We start from the raw sequence: 24,359 nt of genomic DNA, 5'->3' as shown, positions 1-24,359 counted from the left end.
ATGCCTGTGACTCAGAATAACCATTCTAGTAACCAGTTTTTAAGTTCTCTGAATGGTAATTCCCTGTTGTTATTCTTTGAGGCCTGTTAAACTCTGTTCTTTGACTCTGACTCTGCTGTGAGGATTTGAAAGGGGGGCCTATGTCCAGAGATGCGCTAAGTGTTTAACAACTAGCTCTTAAAAGAAAGAAAAAGCCCTGATTTGTAGCACTGACCAATTTCCATGGTGTAAATATTTTCCCGTGACTGTTGAAGCAGTCATATCACTGAGTTGAGAGGCGATGTGCCATAGCACGCCATTGTATAGTATTTCCACCACACAGATCCAACAGATAGAAATAACCTCAAAGGCAAAATCAGCAAAATATGGTAAGCTAATTTAAAAGGGATGAGTTTTGAGTATTCATGAACTTCATGTTGCATATAATTTATTTAAATTGTAAGTTTATATAATTTAATTTTTAATAACAGCTGTGTTTAACCACTGGCTCACATAAATCCTAAGAATTTAACAATCAGTTCTTAGGAACCAATATGGGCCAGCTCTAGCATACCACAGCCTATGTTTATGCTTGGAGCAAAGTAGTACAGACAGCAGCAGCCACCCGGAGGATCTTAGACTCAATGTGGCAAGAGAGAACCTACAGAAGGGCAGGGCAATAGCCTGGAGTATCAGGCAACCATGAGAATAGACCAGAAAAGTTTGTCAGCACTCCCTGGAAACCCCAAGATATTTTAGCAGAGGTATCTGAAACAAGCCTGGGTTTATGGTATGCATATAAGATAGGGGCATGTGCCATCAGTAACAATTGATTCATACCAAACTCCCCACTGAAGATAACAAAAAAAAGCTAAGGAAAAAAAGGATCTTCATCAAAGCTTCAATCAACTAACTAGTGGGGAATACCTGTCAAGATAAAGGAGAGGATAAGAATTTAAGAACCACTTCAAGGTGTAGGATGATGTTTTCTTTCTTCAGAGACTGTGTTTATCTCCTTCTATCAGCTGCTGAGGTTGGGATGAAGGCCTGATGTTTTCTGCACCACCCAGCTGTCCTGCCTGTGACCCTATTGCCAGGAGGCTGCCCTTGGGTCCCAGTCCAGAGTGGGGAGTATTTCAACAGGATCTCTACCCTTGACAGGCATTGAACCTTATCCCTCTAGTCTCAGGAAATGATTAAAAGAGAGGATCCTGAGCTTCACAGTTGCCTCCTGTAGATCATCAACATCCTCAGGGCACATGGCTCAGAGCAGTGCAAACCTCCAGGGTCCCAGAGTCCCAGACACCAACTCCTATCTTCTGGACTCCTGTTTGCTCAGCCTCTCTCTCTTCCTTCGGATGAGCAAAGGTGTCCAACAAATCTATTCCTAGAGATACATGTTCAGAATGTCTGCCTTCGTGTACCAGGAGACATATGAAAATGCTCATACCAGAACTGGTTATAACAGTCCCAAACCAGAAACATCCATCAGGAGTGGAATGTAGAAAGACACTGTAGTATATTGATATCATAGAATTCTACAGAATAATGAAAAGCAAGGAACTACAGCTATATCCAAAACCACAAATGAATCAAAAAATATATACAATGTTGAGCAAAAGAAGCCAGACAAAAAAGTATGATTCCATTTCAATAAAGTTTAAAAATGTGCCAGTCTATTCTATGTTGTTTAGAGATTTATACTCATAGGATAAGATTATAAAACAAAGTGATTATAAAATATCAGGGCAATGATTAACTCCAGAGAGTTGGAAAATGAGGTGTGACTGAGAAAAGGCAAGGGAGCTTCTGTGGTTTGGCAACGTCCTGGTTCTTGCCCTGGATCGTGGTGACGTGTTCATTTTACAATCTGTTAAGCTGACATTTATGTATTATGTACTTTTTTGGTAGATTTGTTATATTTTACAATAAAACAGGAAAACATGACCTTATTTTTTAGTCATAGCCTGGCGAGACTTTGGGCACTGGGAGGATTTTTAAAATCCTGATGCCCGTGCCACATCCAGGCCAATTAAATCAGTATCTTTGGAGGTGGGATGATCCAAACATTGGTAATTTTAAAAATTTCCCAGGTGATTCCACTGTGAAGCCAAGATTGAGAATTTCACTTACCGCCATCCAAAAAAAAAAAAAAAAAAAAAAAAGCACTAGCTGACACAAATCCTCAAGCAGTAGCTGATGGCGTCTTCTGACTTTCATTTCTATTCATTTTATGATTGCAGTATGGAAAATATAAGAGGGGGAAAGCAATTAAATTGAAGTCTTATAGCGTCAGGCAGAACCTGGTACTGTCAGATCTCTTCTTCTTCCTCCACCTCATCCACCATCTAACTTCTACTCACTGAGAAGAGATGATTTTAGGTACAAGAAAGAAAGAAAGAATCTGGAAAATTACGACAAGCTAAACTATGAGTAACTGATTAAACCTGAAATTATTTGACGGTAGCATTTGTAAGCTGGCATTCAGATTTGAAGCCTCATTTCACAACTGGAGCAAGAGAAGATAGGAAGGAAAATCAGTGAGAATAAAGTTTAAATGAGTTTTTGCAACTTCTTGAGAGAGTTTTTGCTGCCACACAGAATCACAACAACAAAAAGAAAACTAGCTGATATGTACTGAACACCATACGTACCAGGCATTATTTTAACATATATTGACTCATTAAGTAATCACAACAATCCTGTGAGGTTGGTGCTATCAACAGCCCCCAGTTTACAGATGGGGAAACTAGTTTGAGACCCATTAGGTTAGGAGACTGCCCAACGTCACACTGAACACAAAGATTTTTAAGGTGGGGTATGGAACTTTTAAGGGGTCCACAATGGCAAAACTACTTTCAGAATGATGCTAAGAAGTTGATTATTTGCCCTTTTCACTCTCATTCTCACATGAGTGTATATGACTTGTGATATCACAACCAACTGAATGCAGAAGCAGATATGAGAACCCAGCTGTTTCCTATTGTGCTAAGTAGTAAGAACTTAAGTATAAAAATTGACTCTCGGGCTTCCCTGGTGGCGCAGTGGTTGGGAATCTGCCTGCCAATGCAGGGGACACGGGTTCGAGCCCTGGTCTGGGAAGATCCCACATGCCGTGGAGCAACTAAGCCCGTACGCCACAACTACTGAGCCTGCGCGTCTGGAGCCTGTGCTCCGCAACAAGAGAGGCCGCGACAGTGAGAGGCCCGCGCACCGTGATGAAGAGTGGCCCCCGCTCGCCGCAACTGGAGAAAGCTCTCGCACAGAAACGAGGACCCAACACAGCCAAAAATAAATATAAATAAATAAATTAATTAAAGAAACATTAAAAAAAAAAAATTGACTCTCTTCTCACAGCTTATTTTTTGGAGAGTACAGTAATTTTTTTCATTAAAATATGTCATTTAGGTAAACATGTCATGGGTTCATTATTTTTTAATAAATTAATAAATGTTTAAATTTTTTCTCCATTTTAATTTCTGATATGATAAATATTGATAGATAGGGGCCTGAGATCATAGAGTTTGAGAACTGCTGGCCTAGCAAGTGTCAGGACCAAGTTCCAGCCCTGGTACTCAGCATTCACAGCACTGACCATGGCATGAAACCACCTCTCGATCAGTGGTATCATTTGGCAAGTTTCTTTAAAATCTTCTTTGCTCACATCATTTTATACAGTTGAGAGTGTGCAATAAATACAGTTTTGTATGCTGGTTTTCGTCATTTGAAATGGTAACATTAGCACTTACCCAAGTTAGAAACCTTCCAATGGCTTCCATTTTACTTGGAATGAAATCCGGGCTCTGCACCATGATGTAAAGCTCTTCCTGAGCCATGCTTGTCTGCCTCTTCAACTTTGCTTCACTGTACTCTCGCCCTCACTCACAGAGCTTCAGCTTCACTGATTGTCTTTCTCTAACTTACCAGGCTCATTCCTACATCAAGGGACAATCGCACTTGCCATGCCCTCTGCCTGGAATACTTTAACCCCGGGGTATTCAAATGAAAGTTTCCCTCTAAACACTCAGGACACAGTTCCAGTGTTACCTTCTCAATGAGAACTTCTACATTACCCAGTTCTTTCTTAATAACAATTCTGAAATTAGCTCACTAATTTGCTTCTTTATTATCTGTCTTCATCCCACTAGAATATAATCTCCATGAAACAGAGACTTATGCACAACGCTAACTCCTGTGTCTAGAGCATCATCTAGCCAATGGTAGGTGCTCTATAAATATTTGATGAATTAATTATTTTACAACTTTTTATAAATGTTAGACATTTAACTTGCTACTAGACCCTCCCCTGAGGATGTGCCACAGGCTTCTCAAACTCAGTGTGCCCAGGCCTGGACTCATTCTCACAGTTCCTTAACCAGGCTCCCTTCTTGTGTTCCCTATATCAGTTTCTGACACCACCACATCCATCCCAGGGCCCAAGTCAGAAATATGATCTCTCGCCCTCTCTCCAACACCCGACATCAAATTAATCCCAGATCCCCCTGATTTAACCATGCCAGATGGCTTGTGCTGCAGCCCAAAGCACTCTTCACTTCTGTCACTTTCCTCCTATTGTCCCCCCTGTTGGGATGGCCATCCTTTCCCTCCTCACCTGCTTCGCTCTGATTGATCCTTGAAGGGTCAGCCCAGAGACAGATCTTCTGGGAAGACTTTCTGAGCGCTGCCCAATTCCATCCTCCAGGGCTGGGTTCCAGGCCACTCCTTGGTAGTCCCATGACACTCCACACCTCACCGCTTCATAGCTGTCGACTTACAATTATTTATATGCTGGTTCCCAGGCCCTCCCCACTAGACTTCAAGCTTCTTGGTGAAACCAAGCAGGACCCTGTGGGGCTCCCGGGTGTGGAAGCCTTTCCTTGTCCCCCATTTCTTGTTTGTAGGAAACAGACTCCAGCCTCCATGACCTTCCCTGAGTTCCAAAGGGAAGATTCGAAGAGTTGCTAATCAGGGAAGGGAGGGGATGCAGAGACAAGGAAGGAGAAACAATAGCGCAGCCTTGGGGCAGGTCCTGGTTCTGCCTCAAGGGATACACATAACAATCTCTTTGAGCTCTTTACAGAACTAAAACCCCCAACAGATGGAAGATGTCAGCATTCTTCATTCCAGAGAGGACCACCTGAGGCCAGATTAAAGGAACCAGAGAAACTCATCAAGAGATTACCTGAGACCAGATTAAAGGAGTGCAGGCCCTGAACACACCCTAGTCTTATCAGCAACCCCACCCTTGAACCCTTGCTATAAAACTCCTCACCAAATCCTCCTGGGTTGGGACACACAGTTTTTGAGGGCAGAAGCCTGCTGTGTCCCCCTTTGCCTGGCAAAGCAATAAAGCTATTCTTTTCACGTCACCCAAAACTGTCTCCAAGATTCAATTCAGCACTGGTGCACAGAGGCCAAGTTTTTGGCATCACTGAGAGCAGGTTATACAATTTATTCATCTGTGGGAGCTCAGGAACCTAACTCAATGCCTGGCAGATGGTAAGTATTCAACAGAAGGAAGCTGGTATCTTAAGGGTAAAGGTATTGGAGTCAGAATTCTGATAGAACTGCGTGTCCCTGAGCAAAATATTCAATCTCTCTCAGTTTTAGGTTCCTTGGCTATAAAATGGGGATTTGAGGGGGGCTGTGAGTATGCAATGAAATGAGTAAATGTCAGTACAGCAGCACCTGACAAACAGATAGTGAATACATTTATTATGCAAGGAAGGGAGGGAGGCAGGAGCATGCAAGGATTCAAGCTTCAAGTGATATGTTTAATGGTAAATAAAAAGGTATATTTTCCTACAAATTATACTTTTCTATGAAAATACAATTCTTTATTGCTACAACTCACCATAGACATTTATATCCATAATAAACTGCTATATTAATGAAATCAATAGAAAATTAGAGCACGATTTAAAGAAAACCAAATACCTTGATATAATTATCATTTTCCTCGTGAATACTTAATTATATCAATCACTGTTTACTCTAACTCTAGTTTTGCCTCAAATGTGTTAAACTGAGTCATTCACTTTTAAAAGACACCTTTCCCAGTTATGTATATTGATTTAGCACAGCTTAGGCTTTAGGGGCTTCCATAAAAAATAAAATCACAAGCAGTATTTCTTCTACAACAGGCTTCTTCCTCTCCTTGCAAGAGATCTCCAACTACTCAAATAGTTATCCTAGTAAATGCTCCACTTCCCCTTTAAGTCCTTAGCTACACTCAGACAAGTTTAAAGACCCCCTCTGGTGACTAGGACCAAAAGAGAGGGGCATACTAGCCACATCATGACCCACATGGACCCCATCCCTGTTTCTCCCCTTCCACGCATGCTCAAGCCCTCTACTATTTCCACTACCCCCCCCAAACACTCTCTCCCTCCCTCCCCTCCCCTCACATGTGGGTTGATCAGATGCCCCAAAGATATGGGTGGGGTGAAGGAAGGAGGGGGGATGATTCCTCTGTAGCCTCTCACGTGGGAAGCATTCTGGCCGGAGACTAGACCAGACCAGTGCTGACATTCTGATTTTGGGTGACTCAAATTGTTTGTATAAACAGGAGTCCTGAACAAAAATATTTGTCCTGAGGCCCCCATTCTCCTAGGGGCAGCCATACCACCTCTACTTCCAAATTTTCTGTTACCCATTTCCAATATTCTTAATAAGAGGGAAAAGCCATACTCCTGTGCCATGCCACTAGTCTGTTTGGAAGGCTAAAAGTGTCTCTTCACAGATCAGAAAAAAGACAGTGGAATGTTCATTTTTCCAACTTCACTGTTTTCCTATTTAAGGAAAGCTCCTCCTGGCTCCCTTCTCTGTGGGAGCAATTTATCAACCTTATCAACCATTTTATATAGAGTAAAAATACTCCAGCTATAAATTATAATCTAACAGCTTGGGGAACACAAAATCTATGATTTATAGAATACCACATTTAAATAAACCTTAATAAGGATCTTAAACAGTTACAAAGGGCTTTCTCTTCTGAGACCATTGGCTTAGCTCCTTGTTCAAATGACATGTATTTCCCCCTTCTGCTCTGTGTTGCAAAGGAAAACTATATAATGATATTTTTCTTTTTGGCCTTAAAAAATTTGTCATTTAAAGAAAACACATTGTGGAATAAATATGAGGTGCTTAGCCTCAGCACATCTGTTACTGATTTGTGTAATTAGCAGAAACCCACCAGCAGGATCCAGGAGGAATGGCCCAGACCTGAGCACCCGCCCCTCCCAGGGTTTTCCGCAGAGCACATCTGGAAGGGGAGGGGAAGGGAACTGCCAGCCTGGTTGACATGGGCTCACAGGTAACCAAATCCATGAAGTCATCCAAGCCTTGAGGTTAGTCACACTCTTTCACGTCACTTTCCAAACTTTTCATTATGAGTTTTCTTATATTGTTTGACAGAACTAATGTTTTTCTGGCCTTGACAAGATAATTGTTTCCATATCACAGCAGAATTAAAAAAAAAAAAAGTGCACAGCTCTCTATCTCACTGACAATGATAAACTGTCATTAGATAATATCAGAAGTACACAGTGCCAGTAGTTGCATAGTTTCAAATGTGAATTTCCTAAATAGGGCTTCAACCAATGGTTTTTTTTTTTGTTGTGGGATTTTTTGGGGGGGAGGGAGGCAGGTGGTTGAGGGGTTCTTATGGCTCTATCTCTGGTGGCGGATAGTTTATTAAAAGTCCTGAGGACATAAGGTACTTTTAAAATAAATTACACGTATAAACAGTGCACACAAATCCACAGCGGATTCCACGAAAATCATGCAGGCTTTGATAACAGATTGAGATAAAGCACGTCCTTAGAAAGGATCCATGATTCAGTTTTAAGACTTATCTGACCTTTATCCAAACCCCTCTGGTCCAGAAATCTGGTTGGAAATCTCATCAGGGCAGATTATATTTAAATGGTCTTTTAGTGGCAGTTTGGTTGGAGTGTTTGCTGGCAGAAGGTGGCCTCCAGCTTCCCGATGATTCCAGGAGGAAGTTGCCGCCTTTCTGAGGATCTAAGCTGTGGGAGATACTCCCTACCGCATAAGCTCTCTCTCAGTAAGAGAGTTCATTTTCTCCCCCATAGTCCTAGCATACTGACTGTTTCTGGACGTTTCTCCTTTAGATTCCAAATAAAGCAAACATTTGCCTGATTAGGGGTTAGGAGAATACAGTTTTTTTTTTAAAGATATCGCCATTCTCTCAAGTCTATAACAATTCCAGTGGCCATTTATCAAGCGGAGCAGGAGGACCACTGAAGAAAAAGTCAGAAGGCGTGATGAGCTCTAGTCTCAGCCTTGTCTACCACTGATCGTCAGCTCTTGGGGAACTCAGGTTCCTCCTCTATAAAAATGAGGGGCTAGGGGCTTCCCTGGTGGCGCAGTGGTTGAGAATCTGCCTGCCAATGCAGGGGACACGGGTTCGAGCCCTGGTCTGGGAAGATCCCACATGCCGTGGAGCAACTGGGCCCGTGAGCCACAACTACTGAGCCTGCGCGTCTGGAGCCTGTGCTCCGCAACAAGAGAGGCCGCGATAGTGAGAGGCCCGCGCACCGCGATGAAGAGTGGCCCCCGCTTGCCGCAACTAGAGAAAGCCCTCGCACAGAAACGAAGACCCAACACAGCCAAAAATAAATATATAAATAAATAAATAAATAATAATTAAAAAAAAAAAAAAAATGAGGGGCTAGACTCATATCTCTGACATTCCCTGCCAGAGCAAAGATTTTAGATTTCCACAAGACATACACTTTCTGTTCTGTGTCCCAGCTACTTCTCCCAGGAAAGCCTACCCAGCAAAGGGAACAAAAGGAGTCTGGTCCCTCCCAGGCAGATTCTTTCTCCATGGGTCCTAAAGCAATCACAACAAAGGTGAGGCACTGAAGTCAAGCAGAGGAAAGTCCATAAACCAAACACAACCCAGCATGCACCACGTCATCATCCATCTGAGATGTCCTAAGTGCCACCATCTCACGAGCAGTGAATCGTCCCACCCACCGGCCCCTTGGAGCCTAGCACGCCACAGCTGGATGGGCTTGCACACCTGCCTCAGCCCACCTACCAGGATGGGGCACTGCCTGGAGTCTACCGGAGCTATCATCAGAGAGAATAAGAGACTGGAAAAAATTCACCAGGCCCCACGAGACAGGCCAAGGGAGGAAAGAAATAGCACATGTCACTTCATTAAGTAATTAAACTGGTGCTTTAAAAGTCAACAATGTGTCTATGAAAGAACAATCTATTTACATTTGGTCAGGTGTTTTTGGCTGCAGAGTAGATTACTTCAAAGCAATCTGTTGAGAGACGCAGGGAAGAAATATTTAGGTGCTTATGAATCATGCTGAGATTGGACAGGGTTGGTCCTAAGATATGGCCCGTCCATGGCAAATTTAATTTTAAAAAAGTCTTGGTGAAAAAATAAGCGAAAGGTGACTACAGAGTTATTCAACATCAGTTTCACATTTATGAAAGTAAAATCGTTCCCAGACTGTTAAGTTCCCTGAGGGCAGGAACTGCATCCCTCTGGTTCATTCTTGTGTCGCTGGAGGCCTGCAGAGCCCTTGGCCCCAAACTGGTACTCAGTCTATTCTTTTGAAATGAATGAGCATTCAGAGACTATAGGTTCTGTGCTGGAGGATGTGAGTGAGTCTCATTCCTGTGGGGATTAGACAGAGAAGTGACTGCAGATCAGGCCTGCCAAGCAAGGGCCTCTGAATACATGCCTGCTGTTACTGAATCTGCCGGGTCCTGGAGATTTTATTACTACTGGCTCCATTTCACCGTGGAGCTTTCAATTCCACTGAAGCAATTTAGGAGAAGGATGGCAGCGGTGGGAAGACCTTAGACGGCCGACTTTCATTAACAGACTGGAAGTAAGCAGCTTTCTAATGGGCTCTAGGAGCTAAGAAAGGCTTGTCGCCCAACATGTGGCTTTGGAGGCCCAAGCCAGCTAAATGATTTCGATGGGGGAAAAAGTGTCACTGCAAAAGTGTCCCCTATTCAAAAATTCTCATTCTCTGTAGACTAGCATTTCTCCCAAATATGTTGTTTTCTTTTCACTTGCCTCATTTACAGCATATTGTCCTTAGAAAAACAGGGCTAAGAAAAAAAGCCAAAAGATTTTTCAGTTAAACCTGTTGTTAATCAGGAGTTTCTAGTGAAAAACAGGGAATGGAAAAGAGACAATGATCCTGACCAATCTCAAGTCCATATCCGAGTTGCTGTCACAGCCAGTTCTCAGTATTACTAACACACCAGCCCGCTCACATGGGGGTGGGGTGGGGGGAGACCAGCGTTTCCATCTTTATAGTGGTATAACATCTGTTCTAGAAGATACTTCTTGCTGTATGCAATAAGTAATGCCATGCAGTTTTTTAAAGGTATTTCTGAATGAGTTGGTTTTAAATGGAATTTTAGAAATTAAAAAGAGGTTAAATTCAGCTAACTGCAGGTCAGTTGGAAAGTGTTCAGGTATGACAGGAGGCTTTCCCTCCTTTTACTCTAGTCTCACACCTTTACACAAACCAGCCCCTGCACCCCTGCAGGTAGCTACACCTGCAGGCCTCCAGACCTCCGCTTAATTTTGAAAATGTTCATACACTCACTTGAGATTCATTGAGCCCCTGAAGTCACACCAGATCCTCACACATTCCTCCTTTTCCCCATGCTCTCATACTAAGTTCAAATACAGTACTTCTATCAGACATATTTGTGCATATCTTTATTTCCCAATGAGAAAATGAGTTCCAGGTGGGTAGGAACTTGTCCTATTCATCATTTTGTTTTCTCTTCCCAAGACAGTAAACAAGCATTCCTACTAGCAATACAATGTTGTGTGACTCATGGCTATGAGCAAGGGATGAACTATTCAATTTAAAATGACAAAAATTGTAATGTTTATAAAATCAGAATAAACAATTTGTAATAAATTCATATTTCAGAATGCCATTAAGAAAAATAACATTTTTGAAGAATGTAAAACAAGAGGGATTTCTCAAAATGTGGTTTTTTAAAAAGAAAAAAGCAAAGAGTATGTTCTCAGATATATAAAATTCAATATATATTCACATAAAATCATGTTTATAATAAGGAAAAAACTTTGAGGATAGTGAAAAAGATTTTACAGAAGTTTAAATGTAAACCTCCCCCCACACCCCTGATTCCTTTAGCATATAAAACAGAACTAACTTATCCCTGGACTAGATTTAATTAAGAAAATGGAAGTTTTTGAAAGAGAGGAACATAAATAGCCTGTTCTTCTTGGAATAATATTCTTAGCACCATTTTGTCCTTTGTACATTTTACTGCCTCAAAACATTGAAACTAGGATAAATAGTTTTGAAACTGTCAGAGACATCTAATCCAGAATTTCCCTAAGTGGGTTCTATATGGTACCATGTAGTTCTGTAGGACTTTATGCATGTTGCTTGGGGAAAACAAGGTTCCATGCCACATGAGTTTGGGTAATAATACCAAATATCATTGACTCCGAGACACTATTTATTCTAAGAAACACCATTATTGATGCCAAGATTAGACCAAATGGGGAATCTAACATTCTCATAATGCTAAGGCAGCAAAGGGCTGAATCTTTAGTGTGAGAGTAAAGGAGAAACAAATCTTTATGCAGAAAGGGACTGCAAGGAAACTTGCCTGTGTCAACCTTGGAACTAGCTAAAGGGAGAGACAAAAAAATTTCTCCTGAAAACTTGACACTCAAATGGTATTCACCAGAGTTTACATTCCAAATTCAAAAAAATCCTGGAACAGAGAGAAAGATCTCAGGTAGGTAGTATCCCCAGGGAACTGGCAGATGCCACACAAATGCTCTCTGGAAAAAAAGAGACTTCAGGAGTGATGTCATCAAGATGGCAGCATAGGTCATTCCCAGCTTCAGTCCCCCTCACAAGAAGACTACCTAGCAACTATCCACAGACAAGACACCACTGTGAAAATCCCAGAACTGGGGGCTGAAGCTGAAGTGCCCTGTTGGATCACAGAGACTGAGAAGCATCACATTAGAAGGGAAGGAGGAGCAACTATACCCTGACTGTGTCACCCCTCCCCCAGGCCAGTACAGCACTGCACCAAAAGGGCCCCTCTGGGCCTATGGTTTCTCCACGGGGAGAAAGAGAACCCAAAGTGGATCAGATAGAGACAGATAAGGGGGGGACAGGGCTTACAGCAATCAGCACTCAGCAGCACTGAAGCAGAGATGCCAGCCAGGGGCTCTGCCCATCTGCAGAACTGAGCCAGTAGCCCCTTCTGGCCAGGGACTTTGTTTGGTCCAGGCAATTCTGCCTGATATGGGTACCCAGTCAACAAGCTATATTTGCTGTGGAGACTGTTCTGTGGCCCCACCTAGGCAGAGAAGAAAATTCACAACCTGCTGAGTATAGCCCCCAGTCCTACCCAACCAGGAAGCCTGGCCAGTGAACCCAGGTAGCCAGGGAGCCCTCCATGCTACAGCCCTGCTTACACAGAGCCCCAGGCCAGAAGGCCTACCCAACTCTTAAGTATAGCCTCTGGTCTCATATAACCAGGGAGTCAGAACAGTGACCCTGGGTAGCCTCAAAGCCCAGCCTATGGTACCACCCAGTCGAGAAACCCAGTCTACAGCCCCACCCTGAAGCAGAGCCCAGCATACAGAACTGCCCAATTGCTAATGCTGCCTATAGCCCAGCCCAGTCAGGGAGCTCAGCCAGTGAGTCCACCCAATCATGGAGCGTAGTCTGTGGGTCCCATGTGATGCGGGAGCCCAGACAGGGACCCAGTCCAACTTTGGGACACACCCTTTGGTCCCACCTTATCACAGAGCACAGCCTGAGGTCCCATCCAACCTTAAAGCTCTGCCTATGGCCCTGCATAAACAAAGAATCCAGCCGTGAGCACCATCTGGTCAGAAAGCACAGCCTGAAATGTCATCTACCATGAGCAATCACAGAGCCCAGCCAGCAGCAGCCCCCTGACCTCAGAGCATAGGCAGTGACTTCACCCAACTAGAGACCCTGACAGCAAACCCCACTGCCCACAGATGCTGCCAGCTGACCCATCAAGTACCCCAAGGTGCAGGAGATCTATGAACTGTCTGACAAGGAATTCAGAATAATCCTCTTAAAGAATTTCAGTGAACTATAAGAATACATGGGCAACTAAAATTAAGAAAACAATGCATAAACAAAATGAGAAGTTCCACAAAGAAATAGAAATCATCAAAACAAACAAATAGAAATCTTACAGCTGAAGAATACAATGAGAGAAGAAAGCAATAAAGAGCATCAACAACAGACTCAACCAAGTAGAAGAAAGAATCAGTAAACTAGAACATAAGTCATGTTAAATTATCCAAGCTCAAACAAAGAGAAAGTAGAATGGTGATCTCCACAGGCTGGAGAGAGAGGGAAATGGGGAGCTGTTTTTCAATGGATATAGAGTTTCAGTTTTACAGGATGAAAAAATTCTGGAGATCTGCTGTACAACAACGTGAATATACTTAATACTACTGAACTGTACACTTAAAAATGGTTAAGACAGTAAATTTTATGTTTATGTTTTTTACCACAATTAAAGATATTTTTAAATTATTTTTTAAAAACTGACATAGACCACAATTAAAAAACCTACTTCATATGGTTATTATAAGTATTGAGCTAATACAGTCAAAACATTTAAACAATGCCTGGCACATAGTAAGTGCTCTCTAAGCATTAGCTATACTTGCAATTTGCTTTTATCCCTACTTGTTGGTGTCAGCAATATCATGATTCCACCTAGCAGATGATATCAAAACATTTATGCCATTACACGGGCACTGTCATTGACTTGCTGCCTTTTCTTCTCCAACAGACAATAACAAATTACTACTTGCCACTCTCCTGACAAGCCTATCTACTTTTCTGAAAATCCTGGAAATAAAACCTTCAATTCTCCACAATGTGGACAGCTAATAAAATTTGTGAGATCACATTTTGCCATGTCCATGAAGAATGCACCTCTTAGACATCCCTTTCCGTACCTGAGATATAAGTTCCAGCAGGCATCACAGTCTGACACATACAAGGGCTTAGTAAATATTCACTGAATGAATGAAAGCCTTAAATAGTAGGATTCAGGGATCCTGTCCAGTAAGTATAAATCTAAGTCTCAATTTGATCATATCATCATAAAAATTAGGGCAAAATGGGTAGCAGTCCGAGATTTCTACTCAGTAGCCCAATTGGTCTTACGTGGTGACTCCTCCCCTCCTTAAAAAGGATTATTGGCTTATTTAAATCAGCAAAGACCTAGGCAAAGCAAAATAAACCAGGGAAAATTCACTCTATGTCTTTCCTAGAATGAAGCTATATATAAGAAATGTATTACTTGTGGTCCAATTAGCCATCATATATTCATATTAACACCACTGAAAAAAGACATCTTTCTACTTTCTGGAATCAATGCCATAATCACACTAAGATCTTAAGACACTGAGCCCACAGTGCTGGTCAGGCTGCACACATTTACACAGACCAGATGCAAAGCCTGTAGAGATGGCCCTTGGTGCAGGTAGAGTAAGTGGCACCTGCAGGAGTGACTGGACGCATGTTGGAAGGACTCTCCTTGCTGGATCTACCTCAAGCAAGCACAGGAAAGGACTCTAGAAACAACCAACAACATTGAAATGACTATACGCCTTCTATATGCCAGGCGCCATTCAAGACTATAGGCTGTATGGATGACTCAGATGTGCTTCCTTTCCTTGAGAAGCTCAGGGTTAAGCTAGATAAAATCATAAGAGACTGGGTGAATTGGGAAAAGAAATCCTCTCCCCTGAAACAGATACCCATTTTTCTCCTGACCTTGTCTTAGTGCATGTATAAGCCTCAGGGGCCATGGCTTTGGCAGGGTTGATAAGAAGATTCTAAGCCCTCTGGAACAATTCTTTTGGGGGGAAAAGCTGTTTGCTTAACTGGCCCCTCTGCCTCAGAAAAGGTGAGTAGAGTCCAGAGTGGACAAAATGAGAAGTCAGCAGATTGGATTTCACTCTGGGCTCTGGGTTCAAAAAGGATACCTTCAGATTTTCTTCTATATTGGCCGGCCCCATGGTTTCAAAGTATGGTACCCCACTTGCAACATCAGCGTCTACAGGGAACTTGTTAAAAATGCAAATTTGGGGGCTTCCCTGGTGGTGCAGTGGTTGAGAATCTGCCTGCCAATGCAGGGGACACGGGTTCGAGCCCTGGTCTGGGAAGATCCCACATGCCGCGGAGCAACTAAGCCCGTGAGCCACAATTACTGAGCCTGCGCATCTGGAGCTTGTGCTCCGCAACAAGAGAGGCCGCGATAGTGAGAGGCCCGCGCACCGCGATGAAGAGTGGCCCCCACTTGCCACAACTAGAGAAAGCCCTCGCACAGAAACGAAGACCCAACACAGCAAAAAATGAAAATAAATAAATAAATTTATTAAAAAAAAAAAAAAATGCAAATTTGGGAGCTCTGCCTCACACCTACTGAATCAGAAAGTCAGGTGGGGCCCGGGGAGCTGTGCTTCAGAAGCCTTTCAGGTGATTCCCATGCACGTTAAAGCTTGAGAACCACTGGTCCAGATCAACTCACTAGCATCAGGAAGAACACAGAGGCCCGTTTAGGACTGACAATGGATTCAAATGAAGATTGTGCGATGAACTAGTTTTCAGTGTAAATAATAAAATAATAATAATAAATAATAAAACAAAGAAGAAAAGAACACAGAAAAGAAACATGCTCAATTAAATCAAACATTTAAGAAACCTAATTACAGCCAGGTGGTGTGTCTTATAGCTGAGTTTATATCAGATACTCATGTCTTTGGAGCAATCATTGTTCTCCCTTGCTGTTCTCTTTTAAACTGAAAATACTGTTGAGAAGATTAAAAATCTAGTTGCTTAACATTTGACTCTGACCAGTTTTATCAGATCCTGAAAGCAGAGCAGAAAATCACCTAAATGTAGAGATTAGAAGTCACTGAACATTCATTTCAACTTCATAGTTTTAACAAAGACAACTTTGGCAGTAAACTTGCCTATCCAAGCTTGGTTCGTCTGCCCATTCAAACCACTAACTACTCCTCTGCGTCCTAAAAGCTCTAAATAAGGGTTAAGGCATCTCTTCTGTGTTTTGTGATCTTTCAAAAGCCCCAAACTTTTACAATATGAAAACTGGATCTCCCAAAAACACCACTTAGCAAATAGCCTTGCTGCATTCTCACGTGGAGGAAAAGCCAACAGCCTAGGAGGGCACAGGCCACATTCCCATGCTTGTCTTTGCTGGACTAAGGTGGGACGGTGAGCAGGTAAATATCCTCACCCCAGCGCCTTCTCTGAAGTGGCGCTAAGAAAACTTTTATTTCTGAGAAACTAAAATCAAGACTTTGCTTTACTTCAACTGTCTAGATATTACCAAAAATACCAACAAAAATATCAACAGAATCTGCTTTTAGTTTGGGGAATGTTATTCTTAAAAGAGAAAATTAGAAATGGGTATGGATGTGCCTTTAGGAAATCTCAACTTCTCAGAAAAAGGGGAAAATGTACAAAACCTATTTTCATTACAAAAAGGACTTGCTAATCTCCCTTGGCACATTTAAGATAACATAAAATGCCAAGATTTAATTCATACTCAATTTTTCTGGAATAAAATAATTGAAAAAATTAGCTCCATGTATATCATTGAAACCAGTAACTAAAACAAGAGGAAGGAAGAACAATTGAGGAAATCTCTAATGATAGTTATGGTTACCATTTCATTCTCAAGGACAACCTTTTTCTTTTGTTGCTGTTGTTTAAAATATTGATGCCATTTTTTATTCATAAATATATTTAAATGCTATAAGTCTTACATTTCACAGTTGATACCCAGGGTCAAAACTTTCCTGATATCCAAGATATGGGGTTAAGTAACCTTTAAAATGTCTAAAAGTAGATATAAAAATAGAATCCTAATTTACAAATTTGCTAATTTTTCTTCCTTGCTACCAGCGTAATCTATGGATCACTTTTTAGCTGATGAATTGCTGTCAAACAGCCTTGAGGTCAGGGTAGCAATTCCTTCCCCTGATTTAAAACATTTACATTCAGTGTGTTGGGTGAGTGATCATCTTTCCAACAGATATGCCTCAACTTCTCTTATTAGTGTTTCTCAGATTCTGAAATAAAACTCTGCATCAAGCTTACCTGTCATCATACCCAAAATTTCAATAAAGACTTTAAAATGCATAGGAAGGAGTTGTCATTAGTTACTATGTAAATAAGCAAAAAATAAAACTCTAGCTAAATATATATTCTTCTTGGGTTCAAAGCTCAAGTCAACTATCAATTACATAATTTGTCACACTGTCATTAATATTAGACATATAAAAATGATCTCTATTGATTAGTAAAGAGCCATGTATAACAGTCATCTACAATCCAGGGGATCGTATAAAAGAAAGAAACTTTTTTACCAACCTGGGCTGAGAAACCACAGAAGAAACCAAACCAGAAATGCACAAGTGTGAATGCAAAATTCTTATAGAAGAAATAGCATAAGAATTTGCACATTCGGAAATAGGACCACCTTCCATGAACAAGGAGCAGCCTTTGGAGGTATCTAAACTGTGCAAATGCGTAGTCGCTGGCTAGGACTGCCTGCAGTCCTTCCTGGCCGCTGATGCCGACGCCAATGTGAGCACCTACAAAGGAGAAGAGGGACAGTTTCACTCCCCAAACAAAGACACAACCTTTTTGGGGAACCTATCACTCCTCTTTCTTTAATTTATTTTTTTATTTTTTGGCCATGCCACTCGGCTTGCGGGATCTTAATTCCCCGATCAGGTATCAAACCCGGGCCCCCAGCAGTGGAAGCGCCAAGTCTTAACCACCGGACCGCCAGGGAATTCCCCTATCACTCTTCTTGTATGTTATTATTTATTCACAGAAACCCATAGCATTTATAATTTTTCCCATACATTATCTCATGAAACACTCATGACAGGTATTTATCCTAGTTTTACAAAAGAGAAAATTGGCTCAGCAAGTTCAGTAACTTGAACAAAGTTTTATAATTTGTAAGTGGCAAAGCTGGGACTAAACCTTAGTGTTGGGACTGTGTATCTAATGTTCATTCCTCTACACCATAGCTACTTGTTTCTCCAAACAGTGACCAATACATAAATGATTTAATTAAAGACAAGGTGTTTTCTTTTTTTTCTTTTAATGAGTGCTAATAATGGTGGATGAATTGAGTCCTAAAAGTATTCATTTCAGAAACACTGGGAAAATTAAATTGCAATGCAATCTCCATTACATATTGCCAAGTGCTGAACCTGGGAGCTCCAGGTCTGCAGCACGCCCCATTGAGCAAATGTCCCCTTACTTTTGATCATGCTGACGTCATTGGCTCCATCGCCTATGGCCAAAGTGACAGCATTTCTGTGCTTCTTCACCAGCTCTACTACTTGAGCTTTCTGGAGAGGGGTGACTCGGCAGCAAACCACAGTCTTACACATGCAGGCAAGTTCTAGAAGATCGTTCTTGACATCATTTTCTAGAGCATGGGCCTATGTTATTTTTTTTTTAAATCCACAATAGAACGAGAAATAATAAATGAGAGATGTCATTTGGGAAGCAGATTTCTTGTTTCTCAGCTGATTTCTCAACAGTTTAATTCACTTCAACAAGTCATTGTTGACTCAGGGCCACACAAACAACAAAAGAAAAGAGTATTGAACTCCTACTTAGTGCCAAGGAATTTTACCATAAAAGTAAAAGACGCAGTGCCCTGTGTGTCTTCCTTGATGCATTATCATGCTGCATTGGAGAGATACAGTTGAATGCCGGAAAAGGTCCGGAATCCACTAAAATAAGGAAAAGCAAAGGACAAAACCAATCCGTCACCTCACCAAGTTTAGAATGAACTACAAAATGATGATTTGTTTGTTCTACATGATGACATTTTTGTTTCCTTTGCACTGTTGTTTTGTATATTTAGTGTTTTTTGTTGTGGTTGTTAATGTGAGAGCAAATGAGAAGCAGATGATCTGGAGATTAGCCCTTGAAGAACATAGTGACTGAAATCAAGAGAGGCCTGTGCAAAGGGTGGCATGCAACCTGTTTCTCAGACAGGGTTCCCCAACCATTTACACCCTTGCACTTCTCCAAATACATCAGAGCCTTTAGACATACCAAAGAAGGACTGAAAAAGAGAACATAATCCTTTGCAATTAACTACAATTTTTTTCTAGAAAACATCTCTACATTATTTAATAAACACATTAAGAGAAAACAGGAATCCACCTAAACTTTGACTCATCATTATCTTTGAATGAATCTTTAGCAAGATGTTCACAGCGCATTCACACTCTGGCCCCTATATTCCTTTTGAGTCTGTCTTCTACCACCACCTTCAGGTTTACTCTTTACTCCTGTCAGGCCAAGTTGCTTGCTTCCATAATTTGGCAGGTTCTTTCTTGCCTTTGTGCCTTTGCACTTGCTGTCTCCTCTACCTGAAAACATCACTTCCTCCAGGAAGTCTTCCCTGATTTTCCCATGAGGAACTAAATGTGCTGCTTTGCCTCTATGCTCTCAAAGCACTGTGTCCATTCTTCCTTATAGTATTTGTCATACCACTGTGAGATTAGCTCTCACCAGATGACAATCCCTAAAACAAGGACTGTGTTCTCTTCACATCCTTATCCTCAGGCTCTAGCATGGTGACCTGGGCATGCTTAATGAATGTTAATGGGATGAATGGAAGGATGGGGGGATGAATGGAAGGATGGTTGAATGAATATAAAAACATGACTCTAATGTAGAAAATTCTCATGTCAAAGCCTACAATTCTTAGGGGAAATTGTGAGTTAGCTTTCTCAAATATAATTACCCTCTCTGAAAGAGAAAGCGTATTACTAACTGGCTGTCTTGCTCAGAATGGTTCCCATCTCTCTCTTTTCTTTTTTCTTTTTTATCAACAAGTGAAAAACCTAGACACAGACGGTGAGAAAGAAAGACCCAATTACATCCTGCAAAGCATCAAGATTTGAGCAAATTGGAATCATGATTTTTTTAAAAAAACTTCTGACCATACTAGCAGAAACACAGTCAATTCTCCTTAAATTAAAAATGGCATTTCATGGTTTCATAAGCTTCAGGCTTTGAAGCTGAGGGGGTTCTTGAAGAGTGTCTATCTTAGCTCTTTCTTTCAACAGATTTAGAGACAGAGAGAGAATCATGTGTGTTATCACCTTAGTACTCTAACTGCCCACACACCGGCCTCTTTGAGCCTGAGGGAAAGTCAAAGCACAACTCATTAGGGACCCTTTCCCTATTGTGGTTGGTCCCTGGGCAATTCAGCTCGAAGACCACCAGCTCTAAGTCCCAGCTGACAGGCTTAGAATTTTCAGTTGCTGCTCATTTGTGCAAAGGAGAAATTCGTGTCATCTGGACAAACTTTCAACTAAGCTTGGCCTGCAACTGAGCTCTGTAACTTTCCATGGTGTAGAAGGCAACACATCATTACGTCTGGAATCCAGCTGGATAACGCTCTAAGCACTAAGAGCTAACAGACAGCTGATCACAAGGGGGGAGATACAATATACTCATTTCCAACTTCTTTTGTCCTCTAAGAAACTGTCTATAAGAAGATACGTTTATTTTCCAAACTCCGAAAAGTGAAAAATGATCATCAAAGCCGGAGAAAGATGTGAGATTAGCTCTTTGTGCATATAAATGATAATTTCACTGGAGTACAATCAGAGCTTTTGTTTTCTAAATTAGAAACTCAGAAGAGCTTTTGATATTTGTTCAAGATTTGGAACCTGAACTACATTAAAAGTACAATGCAAGTTTATTCTATTACGACAAGAACCAGATTTCCTAATCAAAGCAAATTGTTTGGCATCGCTCTAAAATACTGCTATTTAGAAAAACCACTAGAGGTATCTTAATGGCAATAATTTGGTGTGGTAATTATATGAAGGTCAGGTTGTGCTCTGCAAATCACGAACATTAGCAAGAGCAATAATTGCAATACATCCATCCAGGTTCATTATTTTAATTAAACAACAGGGAGCTGTGACACTCTCCCTCAGAAAAGCACTTAAACAGTACTGCTAAATGGTCTGTAGTCATTTAGACAAGATTGATATCCTCTGAATTCAGTATTTCTTCAGATCCTCCCCTTCACTGTGGTGGTTCAAGCAATAATGTATGAAATATATATTAGAAGTTTCCCTTTCCTTTGCAAACAGGAAATCAGTGCATATGCCCTATTTCTAGTAGTGTCATTTGTTTTGAATACACAAAAGAAGATTTCATTATGACAGCACAAAAGAAATGATTATTGGGGTGGAGAAAAAGAAACAAAAAAGCCTTAAGTGAACTCACCAAACTGTGGCCATTTATGATTAAGGCATAATCCCCTGTTACGGTTTCTTCTACAACTGAGTCCAACTCCAGCGGCTGCTTTTTTTCAAAAACTACATGGCCATTGGAAAAACTTCTGTTTTGTCCAAACAAATTTTCCTTTGCTTTCCTTAAAGGAGAGGGGAGGAAGGCAAATCATAACAAAGTATACAGAGCATACCTATTAACTCTAAGGAGAGACTGGCCTAGAGGTAAATTCATTTCATCACTATTCAGACAGACTGCTGCATGAGATACAGTTTCAGTAAGCTAGCTGGATAATTCTTTGTGATGAGGATACCATAGCAAATTTGCAAATTCCAGGAAGTAGGAGGGTAAACATAAGGAAAACAGAATCATCTCAAACGTTTTAAATTACCTAAAAGCTAAATCATCATCTTGAGCTGGCTTGAACTAGGGGCTCTTGATAAATTTGATACGTAAGGTTACCTGAGCTTCATGGACTTAAGAACCACTGATCTGGCACCTGATGTTGTTAAACAGTGCAAAGGGAAAGACTAAAGACAACTGATGAAATCTTCTAGGAATTCCAGGGAATTCTGTATATAAAATAAATTAATCAACTTGTAGAACAATGTAATATGATCCAACTTAAAACGGCAGTCCTCTGAGAAGCACATCTTTTAGAAATTTGACAATAAAAACAAATAATGGCATTTACTGAATTGGCACAGTCATTATAACATAATGGAATATTTTAAGTGAAAATTGTACTCATCAGCTGAAACAATAGAATAAATCTTCTGGGAAAGAAACTACAGACACCAAAGTGTAGAGGGTGGTTCCAAATGGAAACTCTCTCCAGTGTCCTAGATCTAATCAGCACTAGAATAACCCTGCCCACAACTCAACCATCTCTGCTGTTTAAGAGGAAGATTGTACGGTGACTTAACACCGTTAGAAGTGGCATTTTATTCTTCTCTTCAAAATGGAAAGACAATGCCTTTAAAGGAAGGAAAATTTCCTCTCTGAACCCCTTGGATGACAGGCTCTGAAGTAACATAGGGCAAGCTGACATGATTGCTAGAACTTTCAGTCACAACCAGGGAACTACACAGTCAGCGCTCCGGAAGTTGAGTGCCAAAGCCAGCCACCAACACTTTAGGCCACAACTAGCATATACAAAACAAGTGCCCAGGACAGAATGGGGAGTGAGAGACAGGCCAGAAAATGGATGTTTTGTCTTACAGCAAAATGAAATGGTTCCCCAAAGACCCATCTTATGTAGAAAGCATTTATTTAAATGGTTTTTTGCTGTGGCTCCTCTGAAAGAAGAGAATGTTCACATTTCAAAAACAATCATTTTACCCCTCAGCTTTCTAATTATTTGAAAATGTAACACTAATTGTTTACAAGTTAAGTTTTTTTTTTAAAAAAAACACATCTTCTGGCTCAACATCTCCTTCTGCTGTCCAGGACCAAAATCACATCCTGCATTTAGGAACCCAGAGAACCCAAAGGTTACATGCCCTTGGCACCAGGGATGATGATATTATACGTTTTAGCAATCAGTTTGCAGAATCAAAGAAAAAGATTTATAAAGTCAGAGTGCTATGTGTGAAGTTTAGGGAGTTAAGGAGGGGAGCAGGAGGGAGAACAGACATGAAAAATCATTGTTTTAAGTGGGAGATGCAGGGCTTTTGCATCAGATAATCATGTCAGGGAATCCTCCTCACAGACATGAAAATTTACAGTCCATATAATGAAGAAAGCAAGAGAGACAAGTTCCTCCAAAATGAACATTTCTCTGACAGTGTTGCAGAGCTCATAAATTAGGTCCTCAGAAAGCACCAAAGGGCAAACATCTCCTGAAGTTTCCTTTTCAGTAAAGTTCTCACTTGCTGTATAAATGACTCAAACTCTGTTTTCCCCCAGAGAACGAAAACATTCCAAAGAAGGGTGAAGTTCATCAAAGTATTGGCTGAAATTCTATTTACTTAGGATTTTTTTCCCCTAAACTGTCTTCCTAACTTCTCACATGAACCCTTTTCCGGGCAGAAAAGGGACAGTGTTTCCGGCTCTGCTTAAATTCCCACCGCACTCCCTCCACACAGGCCAGCCCTTTGCCCATGCTCTATAGCTGTCATTTCTTTTTCTTCCTGGAACTTAGCTCTTCAAACACCAGCTGGTCCTCGCCAAACAATTTATTAGGAGGGAAAAAGCGACACATAACTCCCTTCGTGGAATATGAACTATACATTTTTGCAGGCATGATACACAATGCTTTACTACAGAATACAAGTAACAAATGCTAAAACAGAAGAGTGCCTGATTTTTCCAAGCTCTGTAATGAAGGGCAGTCTGTTACAATGTTGGCATGCAGAAAGGCATTATCGGTTGAGGCGACTTTGGCATTCACAGCCCCATGCCACCACAAACACAGCAAAGCACAGTTAGGCCCACGTTGGCTTACATGCAATCTATAAAGAAAAGAGATGGTAGGAGAAAGAGTCATTTTGTCAGTCTTCTTAAGGCGCTCTATATTCAAACCTTAAAACGACCTGTTAGAAAATAGAATGAAACCATGACGTCATGTTTAGACGAATACAATTTTGACTTTGATATGAGCATTGGGCTTGAAACCTGGAGATCTGGCTTCACGCCCAAGGTCTGCCTCTGATATCTCATATGCCCACAGTTGAGTTATCTGACCTCTAGCCAATTGATTAGTCAGTTACAGACCCAGGCGAGAACCCAGGTCTTCAAATTCCTAGTGCTCTGTCTACTGCACCAAAAGGTTTACACATATAGTTAGCTACAGGCTGCCTCTAGGTTGGGAAAAAGGCATAGTGCTAGAGCACCAGTTAGGGGAAAAGAGTACCCTGCCAACAGTAGAGAAAGGGAGAAAGTACATGAAATTTTGATGTCAAGCCCGAGTTTCATCCCTTATTAACTGTGTGACCTATAAGATACTCAACCCCTGAAGCGGTATCTTTATTAGAATCTAGGGGAATG

The 24,359-nt window shown here is 41.2% G+C and overlaps 1 protein-coding gene across 1 annotated transcript in view; it reads right to left on the bottom strand.

Annotated features, from left to right (window-relative positions):
- The window catches only part of ATP8B4 (ATPase phospholipid transporting 8B4 (putative)), a 207,829-nt gene that overhangs the window by 22,305 nt on the left and 161,165 nt on the right, over nt 1–24,359 (bottom strand). The window contains exons 20-22 of the mRNA XM_061181446.1: nt 21,366–21,513; nt 18,358–18,541; nt 17,451–17,674 (exon numbers count right to left, since the gene is read on the bottom strand). Of these exons, the coding sequence (XP_061037429.1) occupies nt 17,451–17,674; nt 18,358–18,541; nt 21,366–21,513 (556 nt within the window). The remainder of the gene's footprint in view (nt 1–17,450; nt 17,675–18,357; nt 18,542–21,365; nt 21,514–24,359) is intronic.

This window comes from Eubalaena glacialis, chromosome 2 (assembly GCF_028564815.1).
Source record: "Eubalaena glacialis isolate mEubGla1 chromosome 2, mEubGla1.1.hap2.+ XY, whole genome shotgun sequence".
NCBI lineage: Eukaryota > Metazoa > Chordata > Mammalia > Artiodactyla > Balaenidae > Eubalaena > Eubalaena glacialis.
This window is presented reverse-complemented; position numbering and strand designations above follow the sequence as displayed.